This window comes from Bombina bombina, chromosome 3 (assembly GCF_027579735.1).
Source record: "Bombina bombina isolate aBomBom1 chromosome 3, aBomBom1.pri, whole genome shotgun sequence".
NCBI classification, from domain to species: Eukaryota; Metazoa; Chordata; class Amphibia; order Anura; family Bombinatoridae; genus Bombina; species Bombina bombina.
The window spans coordinates 112,851,943-112,864,892 of record NC_069501.1 but is presented as its reverse complement, the minus strand read 5'-3'; the positions used below and the strand labels follow the sequence as shown (position 1 = coordinate 112,864,892).

Sequence of the window (12,950 nt, the reverse complement as noted above, 5' to 3'; positions counted from 1 at the left end):
AAAATGTTTCCCCTTTAATGTGTTTCCAATTAACCATTTACTGCAGTGTATATTTTTTTTACACAAATAACTCCTTTAAATTTATTTTGTCATTTGAAGCAGCTGCTTTATGGTTAAAACCTCCATCTACACTAAAAAATGTAAATACCGTAGTATTGTTTACATAGCTTTTCTGTAGCCAAGAGGCATAAGAAGAATTCAACTTCTCATTAGAGAGTGGACGAGAGAGGGACAATCCCTTTTAAAGGGCGTTTCTGCATTACCTTTAAAAACAATGAACTCCTGTCCTGCTGTTAGCCTAAGTATATCACAAAACATAACAGAAATGGTTTGCCCAGTAGATTTTTTTGTTTTTGTGTAGACTATAGAAGTGTTAGGCTTGTGAAGTCTGGTGTATGAACTGTTAATTGTTATGGCAATTGGAAATCACAATATCATAGAAAAAAACGAGACAAATCTCCACGTAGATCAGTGTTATTTTAACCCCATTCCTCAGGAAGCACCAACTGGACAGATTTTGATGATATCTGATCTATAGCTCAGTAACCATGGTTATTAACCTGGTCTCACTCATCAGCTGATTACTTCACATGATGTGCCCTGAGAACTAGAGTTGGAAAATACTGATGTAGACAGCTGTATACCTATAGAGCATATTTGCTTTGCAGAAATATACAATTAAAAAACAAAGAAATAAAAGCCACTGACTGTCTGGCCTTACATTAAACTGAATTACTAAAATTCAATTCTCATAAAAACACTTATTTATAGACCTCTTGAGCAAAGTTCCGAATCCATAGGGCTATCCAATGGGAGTTTGCCTAGAATTCATTTGGTAGAGCAAATGTTCCACTTGACATTTGTTCTACTATTTATGTAAAGAAAAAAAAAACAGACCATCAAAAATGTATTTCAAACAAAATAAAATCATCATTAGATATAACATTGCAAAATGTCATATTTATTTTAAAAATAAAAATGTTGAATAACTGGTAAACATTCTATATTTATTTACAATCAATGTGGGCAACATTCTTTTTTTATTCTATATTTATTGTGTGTTATTAAACAAAAGGTGCTGAAGCCTTCGTTAATCCCTTAAAATTTGGAGATTTTTTCAGTAGACATTCTTATGATGTATTGCTGGTAAGTGGAAAACAAACTACTTGTAAAAATTGGAAATGTTTTTGGTTAAACAGAGATTTTATTTTTAGATAGAGATGTATGGATATAAACGCACACTTTTGTACTTAAAACCCAGGATTGCTCAGATGAAAATGTAAATGTAATTCACACATTTGTTGCAAATACCAGTGTGACTATTTGTACAATACACTAATAAAACACACTATTCCATACCTCCTTATAAAGTTGCAGGCTTCATTACAGTCGGTGAAGGATTTCCAGCGGGCTGTAAGAATACCATGCCGGTCCATAAAATCTTTAGCAAAACTCTTACTGGCCTCTAACTGAGCCGCATTCGCTGAAGGTCCAAAACATCTGATTCCAGCAGCAGTCAAATCATCAACAACACCTAGTAAATATCACATAATTAGCAACCAGGCATTGTATAAGGAATGTCAGGATGAGAATGACTTTAGTTAGAATCACATAGTCTACCATTTGATATGTAATGCAGTCACTATCTCAACCAGAAGAAATGAACAAAACAGAAGTCTACTTAAAGGGGTACTGTACTCAAAAACTGCCTATCATTCATATAAGAGCCATTCCGTATGAAATCAACCAGTGAAGAGGCACTTTTCAACATCAGATTTAATTTATTTTTTTAAATGTGGCATACTGTAAGGGTCACCTGAAGAAGTATAAGCCTATGAAAAATTTCCAGTCCGTATCTTCTAACAAAGTTATAGAGGTGCAAAATTTGAGATTTTGACCAATATTTTCACCATTTTGTTAAATGTAACATTTAATATTTCTGTAACCAAATGATGAGATATTACTTGCCTATAACAAACAATTTGTAAGCCGTTGTAATCAACATTTTGCTGGCCATTTTCTCAAAAACAGATCTTAATTTTTTTCACATATGTTGTATACATATTATTACTCATTAACTGTCCCAAATTTGAAGACGTAATGCCAATGGGATCAGGAGTTATGTAGGTCCGTAAAAAAGGAATTCCCATTTACAGTAATTTTCTTACTCCAGATAAGTATTAACATGTTCTAAGCAGGGAGCGCCCGCCACCAGCCGGTGAGCATCAGCCGGGTGCGCCCGCCGCCAGCCGGTGAGCATCAGCCGGGTGCGCCCGCCGCCAGCCGGTGAGCATCAGCCGGGTGCGCCCGCCGCCAGCCGGTGAGCATCAGCCGGGTGCGCCCGCCGCCAGCCGGTGAGCATCAGCCGGGTGCGCCCGCCGCCAGCCGGTGAGCATCAGCCGGGTGCGCCCGCCGCCAGTAATGTGCATATAAAAAAGACAAATATGATAAGGCCTATTTTATATAAGAACCAACTTCCTCCAGATGCACATTTATCATATCAATGTCATAAAACAGCAAGAAACAGGAACTAGATGCACACTCTATTCCTCATGGCTGATCTTGGACAGAGACAGAGCACAAATTGGAGAACTAGGCTAAGTACTGGGCTTTCTTATCTTGGGACAAATTCTCTGGGTTCTAATATTTAGCTTTAATTGTATTGGACAAACTGGGGTTATAATAGCTAGAGTTGCACTTTATAATTAGGACTCGATATTTGTAATTTATTGGGGTCTTTTCTATCTGTTATATACATTTTGTAACTTACAGGATTTTCCCCATAAAATAGATATGATTTGGTTACTAAAAAAAGATTTGCTGAAATAGACGAACCGTTCAGTACTTTCACTTTATAGTAATGTTTTAGTTTTAGTGATTTTAATAATTATTTAAAACAGCAGTGATACACATTTCACTGACTTACAAAATAGTACACAAATAATGGATTGGTGCTTCAGAAGAGTGTTTACAAATAGAGAAAAAGTGTAACTGCAAAATCAATACAGGCATATCTCCATACTACGTGAAAACATCTGATTTTACCTGCTGCAAGTGGAGCTTCTGGACCAACCACAACAAGGGTGATGTTGTTGCCTTGGCAATACTGAATTAGCTGAGAATGATCATCAGCTGGGAGGGCTGTACCAGTGGAGAAAAAACAAACAGAATTATAACAAAATTAATCAATAGCCATTTCTAAAGTTTTATTTCAAAACCGTAAAATCAGACAAAATAAACATAATTATGATGGTAATGTAGGTGTTATGCATTAACATTATCTTCCTAAACATACTTTTTATTCCTGGTATTTCAAGACACCCCTGGTTGCCTCACCTAAATTTTTAATTTTATTTATTTGTTTATAATTGACAGTTCAGAAGTGCAGCTATATAAAGACATAGTGCAGGTGCTATGTTTGTTTTAACTCTGCTCAAACCTATGGATCTCCAGTTTTCCTGGAGAGGCAGCAAAGGGATCTTGAAATATTAAGGATAAAAAATTAAAGTTTTTAAAAAAAAAAAAAAAAAAAAAATAGTAAATTGAAATAATGTTACTACATACAGTATAACCTATGTTGGTAACATACTCTAATAATGTGAATATAAGAATTGGCTTATCCAATGCAATTAAAACAGTTTTACATCTAGGAGTAAATTATTTTTAAAGGGATAGTAAAACAATTTTTTTTCCTTTCATGATTCGGATAGAGCATGCAATATTAAAGGAACATAGGTACAAAAAAGAGAGAGAAGTTTGACAGTACCCAGCACTCACAAAACACTATATAGTAACAGTATGCATTGAAAACCGGATTGTGTCCAGAACTGGTTATTAAAACGTAACTTTTACTAATGATAGGATAAAATAAAATAGTACCAAATGTATAACATAAATATGTGAGACATACATTTAAAACTTAGATTAAGAAACAGATCAGGACTGTGTGTGTGAGACTTCAAAAACAGAATTACTTCCGTGGGTAATAGTTCAAATACACTGTAACCCTCAGGGCTCAGAGAATACACGGATTGCTCTAAAGCTAATCTAAAAAGGGGATTGACCCCAACAACATTACCTAATCTGAGCAATACTGGTACCTAGAGCAGGAGAGGAAACGGTTTATAAATGACTGATTAAGTCAAACACAAATTAGCAAGTCTCATGCACACAGACAAGGCCTTGTCTGTGTGCATGAGACTTGCTAATTTGTGTTTACCTGGGACTTTTCTAAGCTTATATTGATGTGGCAATTGCCTTCCTTAATCAGTCATTTATAAACCGTTTCCTCTCCTGCTCTAGGTACCAGTATTGCTCAGATTAGGTAATGTTGTTGGGGTCAATTCCCTTTTTAGATTAGCTTTAGAGCAATCCGTGTATTCTCTGAGCCCTGAGGGTTACGGTGTATTTGAACTATTACCCACGGAAGTAATTCTGTTTTTGAAGTCTCACACACACACACAGTCCTGATCTGTTTCTTAATCTAAGTTTTAAATGTACGTTATACATTTGGTACTATTTACCAACCTTTTTTATTTTATCCTATCATTAGTAAAAGTTACGTTCTGGACACAATCCGGTTTTCAATGCATACTGTTACTATATAGTGTTTTGTGAGTGCTGGGTACTGTCAAACTTCTCTCTCTTTTTTGTACCTATATATCTATCAGACAGTCAGCACCCTCCTTCTCCTACACTTCACCAGTGATACTAACTGGTATATAATGAATACTGAATAGATTATATATCTACTATTATTTCACCATACTATATTATGAAGGGGTTGATATTTGCTTAAACTAACACCGTTGCCACTATTTCTTTAAGCAACTTTCTAATTTACTCCTTTTATCAATTTTTCTTCATTCGTTTGCCATCTTTATTTGAAAAAGTAGGAATATATTCAGCACCCTGGCTAGCGCTTGTGATTGGTACCTACATTTAGCAAACCAATAAGCAAGTGCAACCCAGGTTCTCAACCAAAATTGGGCCGGCTCTAAAAGTGCCATGAAACACAAAAAAAATGTTTTCATGATTTTGAAAGAGCATGCAATTTTAAACAACTTTCTAATTTGCTTCTATTATATAATTTACTTCATTCTCTTAATATCCTTTGCTGAAAAGCATATCTAGATAGGCCAAGTAGCTGCCGATTGGTGGCTGCACATAAATGCCTCGTGTGATTGGCTCGCCCATGTGCATTGTTATTTCTTCAACAAAGGATATCTAAAGAATGAAGCACATTAGATTATAGAAGTAAATTGTAATGTTTAAAATTGAATTCTCTATCTAAATCATGAAAGAAAAGATTTGGGTTTAGTGTCCCTTTAAGCTTACATTCCTGCTTTTCAAATAAAGATACCAAAAGAAGAAAAATTGATAATAGGAGTAAATTAGAAAGTTGTATGTTCTATCTGAATCGTGAAAGAAAAAAATTGGGTTTACTATCCCTTTAAGCTTTCAAATAAAAAATGAAATACTATTGTTTTTAGTGCAGCAAATTATTTAGTACATTTAAATATATAAGGATTCTAGTTAGGATGAACCTCAAACTATACCCACTAAAAAGTAACCGATTTAACCAAAAATATATAAAGGGCTTCTTTGCTGTTTTTTCTGCTATCACAAGAATTCTAAATAAATGCACATGTGACGTGTATCATAAATATCATATGTTATCCATTTCATGCAAGATCCTAAGAGGATGTAGGGTAATTAATAGAAAAATAGGAATGACCTTCAGTGAACAGCAATGCACATTTCTGAATATTCTTTTAAAAAGGGACATTAAAAGTATAAAAGATTATACATATATCTCTCCATATCCTGATTTCAGTGTGTTTCTATAAATTTGGCCAAGACTATACATACATACATCCTTTATATCTTCTTTTCTTGGGAGAAATAATCTGGGTTCTACTATTTAGCTTTAATAGTATTAACCAAACTGGGGTTATAATAGCTAGAGTTGCCCTTTATAATTAGAACTTAATGTTTGTAATTTAATTCAGTGTTTTCTTGTTTGCTTTATACATTTTGTAGCTTACAAGATTTTCCCCATAAAAATAGATATGATTTGGTTCCTAAAAAACTATTTAAATGGTTGAACCATTCAGTACTTTTATTGTAACGTTTTAGTTGCATTCCTTTTAGTTTTAGTGATTTTAATATTTATTTAAAACACTACTAAATTGCATTTAACTTTGCCATTTGCAAAACTACTTGACAGTAAAATCAAAATGTAATTGTATAACTCAGTTAAAGCACAATATTTTAAACAACTTTCTAATTTACCGCTATCTAATTTGCTTTGTTTGCGTGGTATCATTTGTTGAAAAGCATATCTCAGGTGCTGCAATGCATTTATGAAAGCTAGATGCTGATTGGTGGCAACAAACGTCTTTTTGTTATTGGTTCACCTGTGTTCAGCTAGCTCCCAGTAATAGACTGCTGCTCCTTCATCAAAGGATGCCAAGATAATGAAGCAAAGTTGTAAAATAGAAGTAAAATGGAAAGTTGTTCAAAGACATTTTCTTTCTGAATCATGAAAGAAAACGTTTGAGTTTTATGTATATTTAAGTGTTGCAAGATATAAACGAGATTGTCCACTACTTAAAAAAAAAACTGTCCAGTATTTAGCTGGATTAGTGTAGAATTCTGAAATAAAATATAGTGCATGTAATTTGATTTTGAGAAAACAAAACATAGGAGGCGCCTCATGGTGTAGTATATTAGGAAAATGGATGAAGACAAAAAGAAATAAAAAAGGCTCAGTCACATGAGTAGGATGCACTAAATATAAGTGCAATGCTGACGGGCCGGGTCCTCAGAGCTGCCTAGTAAAGCTCTCCTCAGGCTACCGGGATCTCTCCTCCCTATGGCGTCCAGCTACCAGATAGGGCATATAGTAGAACAGCTGGATTCCACTTTAGCATTTACTAAAGCAATGTCTAGTAGTGCATCAGCATATATCACGTTTTAATCCCACTCCTGTGATAACAAAGGTGAATAAAAGCAGGTTAACTATTCACTTAATGGCTACTTTTTGTAACATTGAATAAGATTAGTTTTATAGCTCTTACCTAGTGTCAAAAAGATTGTTACAATCGGTTAGATATATGGCGACCAAATACATCCAAGATCTCAGGATAGTACACTTCATTCAAAGCGATTAAAGTGAAGCACCATCAGTGGTTTTCTTTTTTAATTTTATTGAAATTCAAAGAAATACAATGTTGAGATGCATAGATTTTTTTTATTAGAGGGGCTGGCATTTGTGAACATTGGTGGGACTGGGGAAGTTGTAGAGACACAATTTTTTTGCCCCTTGAGCCAGTGCTGCAATTTCAACAAATAGTTTTCCCGGCTGCTTTTGCTTGTTTGTACTTTGCTTCTCCCCTGCCCAATTTCACTATGAATGTTGTGGGCATGCCGTGGGGCTTGCAAAGTTGTGCTGCTAGCCTAAACCTGTCTGCCTATCTGTGCTCACTGCTCAGTGACATGTGGAGCAGTGGAGTCACTCACTGCTGTGCTGTCTCTCTAAACGGGAACTGGCAAATCATGAGGGGATGTCTGGCACCTGACCGCATGACTGTTTGACACTGTCTTTAAAGTGAAGGAGCCACGTATGATGCCCACCAGACCATTACAGTTACGGTACACTAAGTGCACACTGAACAGGTAGGAGGGCGGGCGGGGGTCTGGGGGTGGGCAGAGTGCAGAGGTGATTGGCCATAAGAAGCGGTAGACACGCGGCCCGGGGCTGTGCACTGACAGACTTGGAACAGAGTCAGAGAGCAGAATTTTCATAGTTTGCGCCTAAACCTTTTCTTTAGTGATTTATTTTTAGAGTGCTCTGTTTATCTTTCATTTGATGTTCTGCTGAGCCAGGGAGCAGCTCTAGGCATGCGCTTTATAATTAATGCAGTGCAGTTTACATATTTTGTAAGTGTGTGTCTGAGTTTTTGTGTGTCTCAGTGTTTTTGTGAGTGTTTGTTTGTGCATATGAGTATGTTTTTAAGTGTGTCTGAGTGTTTGTATGTGTGTTTGCCTGTGTTTTTGTGTGTGTCTGCTTTCTGGGGGGGTGACACCATAACTTACCGCACCGGGTGACACCAACCCTAGTGACGCCACTGAGCACCATTAAACTTTGGTGAATGAAAGCCCATTCTTTAAAAATACTATTAAAAACTGGGGCACTTTCATTCATCAAAGTTTACAAAGCAGCCGTTTTGTTAAAAAAATTATCTTTTTTTTTCTTTTCACTGCTAGAGCAGCTTCCCCCACCTAGAGATCCTATATTCACACGTCAGCAATGACTAATCCTGCTTCCTCCAATCACAGCATGGCCTCAGGCAATGACTGCCCTGGGGGGAAAGCTGTGATTGGAGGAAGCAGGATTAGTCATTGCTGACGTGTGAATAGAGGATCTCTAGGTGGGGGAAGCTGCTCTAGCTGTGAAAAGAAAAAAAGGTAATTTTTTTTAACAAAACGGCTGCTTTGTAAACTTTGATGAATGAAAGTGCCCCTGTTTTTAATATTATTTTTAAAGAATGGGCTTTCATTCAAAGTTTGCCTTCACTTTAATCGCTTTGAATGAAGTGTACTATCCTGAGATCTTGCATGTATTTGGTTGCCATATATCTAACCGATTGTAACAAATCTTTTTGACACTAGGTAACAGCTATAAAACGAATCTTATTCAATATTACAAAAACTAGCCATTAAAGGGACAGTAAACCTAAAAAATAATGTTATATAATTCTGCACATAGTGCAGAATTATATAACATTATTTAGGTGCTATAGCTATAAAACCCTTTTTTCACTTTTAATATTTAAAAAACATACCGCTTTTACAGACCCGCTCTCTGCTCTCTGCTGAGCGGGTCTGTTTTTTTTAGTCAGTGCATCGGGCCAGCTGTAATGTCACAGCCCGGCCCGACCGCGCCATAAGAATAAGTGCAGCTCGCTCCTGCTCTGTCTGACAACAGGAGCGAGCTTCACTTAATGCTATGGCGCGGTCGGGCCGGGCTGTGACTATACAGCTGGCCCGATGCACTGACTAAAAAAAACAGACCCGCTCAGCAGAGAGCGGGTCTGTAAAAGCGGTATGTTTTTTAAATATTAAAAGTGAAAAAAGGGTTTTATAGCTATAGCACCTAAATAATGTTATATAATTCTGCACTATGTGCAGAATTATATAACAATATTTTTTAGGTTTACTGTCCCTTTAAGTGAATAGTTTTCCTGCTTTTATTCACATTTGTTATCACAGGAGTGTGATTAAAACATATGTGATACATGCTGATGTACTACAAGACATTTTTATTGTTAGTACCCTGAGAAACTACTCAAGTTAAAGGGACACTGAACCAAAAAAAAATTATTTCGTGATTCAGATAAAGCATGTAATTTTAAGCAACTTTCTAATTTACTCCTATCAAATTGTCTTCATTCTCTTGGTATCTTTATTTGAAAAAGAAGGCATCAGGCTTTTTTTGGTTCAGTACCCTGGACAGCACTTGTTTATTGGTGGGTGAATGTATCCACCAATCAGCAAGAACAACCCAGGTTGTTCGCCAAAAATGGACCGGCATCTAAACTAACATTCTTGCTTTTTAAATAAAGATACCAAGAGAATGAAGACAATTTGATAATGGGAGTAAATTAGAAAGTTGCTTAAAATTGCATGCTCTATCTGAATCAAGAAAGAAAAAATTTGGGTTCAGTGTCCCTTTAAGGAATTCACTCCCTTTATTTATAGCCATAACCTGAAAATATTCCTATTATATTGGAATACATACCTAGCTAATAACAAGGTGGTCACATATGAGAGATTATAAGGGAATAGAGTTGACATCACTAATACAAGAATATCAAACTGAACAATATTAGGATTAGCTAACTTCATTCTTACCTAGCCAATACTATAGAGGTTGCATATGGCATGTACTAGAAGATTATGATGCGGACTTAATTGATATAATAATATCCAACCTGGAAATACGAGTGTAAGGAAATACCATCCTTTCCCATTACCAATAATTAAACGTTTGCACCAAAACACAATCACATAATAAATATATTCCTCAAGAATCATAATATGTCATTAGGGGGATAATGAACACTAAATTTGTGTCCCAAGCCATAAATGAGTACTTGAGGTTTTAACTATATACCCACTTTTATTAAAGAAATAATAAAGTATTATGTTATAATATTTAAACCACGCACAATACTAAAGGGATTACTAGTGTGCTTAAACAGTATCCTTTTTTCCGTCCTTTAGACTGATTTTGTACAGAACAAGATATGCATGTCATCAAGATAAATCCTGAAAGAAAACCAGTTATATGAGCAATACAATTGTTCAAAAAACTTTTTAAACACATTAAGTGCATCTTAAAAACGTACCTATATTAGATATCTTTCCACAACTTGCAGTTCCTGCATTTCCTGGCGCAACCAGAACTTCCTGAACATGACTGGACTGTGCCAACTTCCATGCAAGTGCATGTTCTCTGGCTCCACTGCCAATCACCAGAACTTTAGCAGCCATATCTGTAGGGACAAGCAATGAGTAAATGAAATCCACTAAAGAACTGATTCCATACAGAACAAAAACACACAGAAACATCCTACCCAATAACTGGATGTATTAGATGCACTCTACAGCATTCACCAATGGCCTTTACACAAGCCTTAGCTTAAAGGGACACTGAACCCAATTTTTTTCTTTCATGATTCAGACAGAGCATGACAAATTAAGCAACTTTCTAATTTACTCCTATTAATTTTTCTTCGTTCTCTTGCTATCTTTATTTTAAAACAGGAATGTAAATCTTAGCAACCAGCCCATTTTAGGTTCAGCACCATGGATAGCGCTTGCTTATTGGAGGATTACATTTACCCACCAATAAGCAAGCATAACCCAGGTTCTCAACCAAAAATGGTCCGGCTCCTATGTATCACATTCCTCCTTTTTAAATAAAGACAGCAAGAGAACGAAGAAAAATTGATAATAGGAGTAAATTAAAAAGTTGCTTAAAATTGCATGCGCTATCTGAATCATGAAAGAAAAAATTTGGGTTCAGTGTCCCTTTAAGGTTTCAGGAGGAATTAATGGGACATGATTTTTTTTTCCTTTCACGATTCAGATAGAACAAACAATTTAAAAACCACCTTTCATTTTAATTCTATTATCAAATTGACCTCATTATCCTGTTATCCTTTGTTGAAGGAGCATAATGAACATATTGGGTTTTCAACAAAGATATAAAAAGAATGAAGCAAATCAGAAAAAAAGTAAATTTGGAATGTTGTTTAAATGTTTTCTCTCATCATTCAGACAGAGCGTATATTTTCAGTTTTCAGGTCACTTTATACTTAGAGCAATGAGCAAAGGCAGGTCTAAATGGCAAATTTAAAGGGAAGAAACTACATATAAAAGATCAATGACCAAATCACTAACACATGCACCAAAGTGGAATATGAGAAAAGAGCAATAGACAAGAGGGCAAATGCCCTTCAAGGGAGCAATACTACACCAGTGTTTGCAACATCAGGTTATGAGAATTCTATATAAAATAGTAGCCAGGATTCAAAAGCAAAATATTCCACAAGCAAATGAAAAAATAGCTAAAGAATGACAGCTACTAAATATGTTATTGAAAATACAGGAAATGTACATTTGTGCTTAACTCATTGTACTGTGGGACAGCACAAGCCTTTAAAAACATGAGGAGAAGAAGACAATGATTCTATCTTTAAAGGGGCATGGAAATGGAAAAACTACAATGCTCTCATTCAATAGAGCATTTTCTTTTAAAACTAATGTCCTTTCCAGGCAAGTATGTGTTTATCCCACAAAAGAGTTAAACACATAGCTAACCAATCACAGACTGCATCTTGCTCAGGAGGGCTGAGGATTTAAAAAGGGACATGAAGCCCAAATTTTTTTTCTTTCATAATTTTCCTCTTTACACCTATATTGCTGAGATTTATAAGCCCAGACACAATGCTGGAAACCAATGCATCAAGGACTCCAGAATGTGCACTTCGCAGAACAAACATATATATGCATCATGGCATAAAATGAATACCTCAATATGGAGGAAATGTTATATAACCTTTATATGATTTTTTTCATCCTATATCAGTTATATAGCCCGCCCCCCCCAGGTATAGTTACACATAAAAGATTGACATAAAACCAAGAATAATTTTACTATCCCAAATAACGAGCTTCTATCAATGCTGGGAACATTTATTTGCATTATGCTCCAGTGGAGTAAAATATTGGTCTTTAACATCCCTATGTGTTTATCGACTGTTGCCCTAAAGACAAATATTTTCCCTCGGGTCTTCTCATAAGAAATAAAAACTTAGTTAACCATATCCATCCCGTAAATGTATGTTCTTCACTAACTTGTAATTGCTAAAGCCTGAACAGCTGTAAGTGCAGGAAGCAAAGACTTTCATCTTCCTAGGATATTAGGGAGACCTCAGCTTCTCATCACAGGTTACTTTGGACACTTTAGGAGTATGTTCCGTACATAGAGGGGCAGCACTTTATAATCTACCTATGAGCAATAAACGTGGACTTGCATCATTTGAACACTGCCGAAAGGTTAGTAGGTTACGGAACAGCCCTGATTTCCCAATTTAACCTCCCGGAGCAGCACCCGCACTTACCTGCACACTGTGTGAAGCCTGTGTACAAGTGTGCTTGGTAATGCAACCCACGTGTGTTCTGCGCCCACTACATCTAAATACAAAATAGGGCATCTCATCGCCCTCTGCTGGATGGAAGACTTTAGCAAAACTATGTAAAATTAAATTAAATTATTCTTGCAGTTGTAACCAAATGCTACAAGATGGAGCTAAAGTGTTAAACGTACTTTATAAATCTAACGAAGTCTCAGTATTATCATATAGCCGTATTTGCCA

General features: G+C 35.9%; 1 protein-coding gene across 1 annotated transcript in view; it reads right to left on the bottom strand.

The window, feature by feature from the left end:
• The window catches only part of GART (phosphoribosylglycinamide formyltransferase, phosphoribosylglycinamide synthetase, phosphoribosylaminoimidazole synthetase), a 360,923-nt gene extending 348,174 nt beyond the window's left edge, over positions 1 to 12,749 (bottom strand). Inside the window, exons 1-4 of the mRNA XM_053705959.1 lie at positions 12,696 to 12,749; positions 10,416 to 10,562; positions 3,046 to 3,141; positions 1,360 to 1,534 (exon numbers count right to left, since the gene is read on the bottom strand). Of these exons, the coding sequence (XP_053561934.1) occupies positions 1,360 to 1,534; positions 3,046 to 3,141; positions 10,416 to 10,560 (416 nt within the window). The 5' untranslated portion in view covers positions 10,561 to 10,562; positions 12,696 to 12,749. The remainder of the gene's footprint in view (positions 1 to 1,359; positions 1,535 to 3,045; positions 3,142 to 10,415; positions 10,563 to 12,695) is intronic.
• Positions 12,750 to 12,950: the final 201 nt, after the last annotated feature.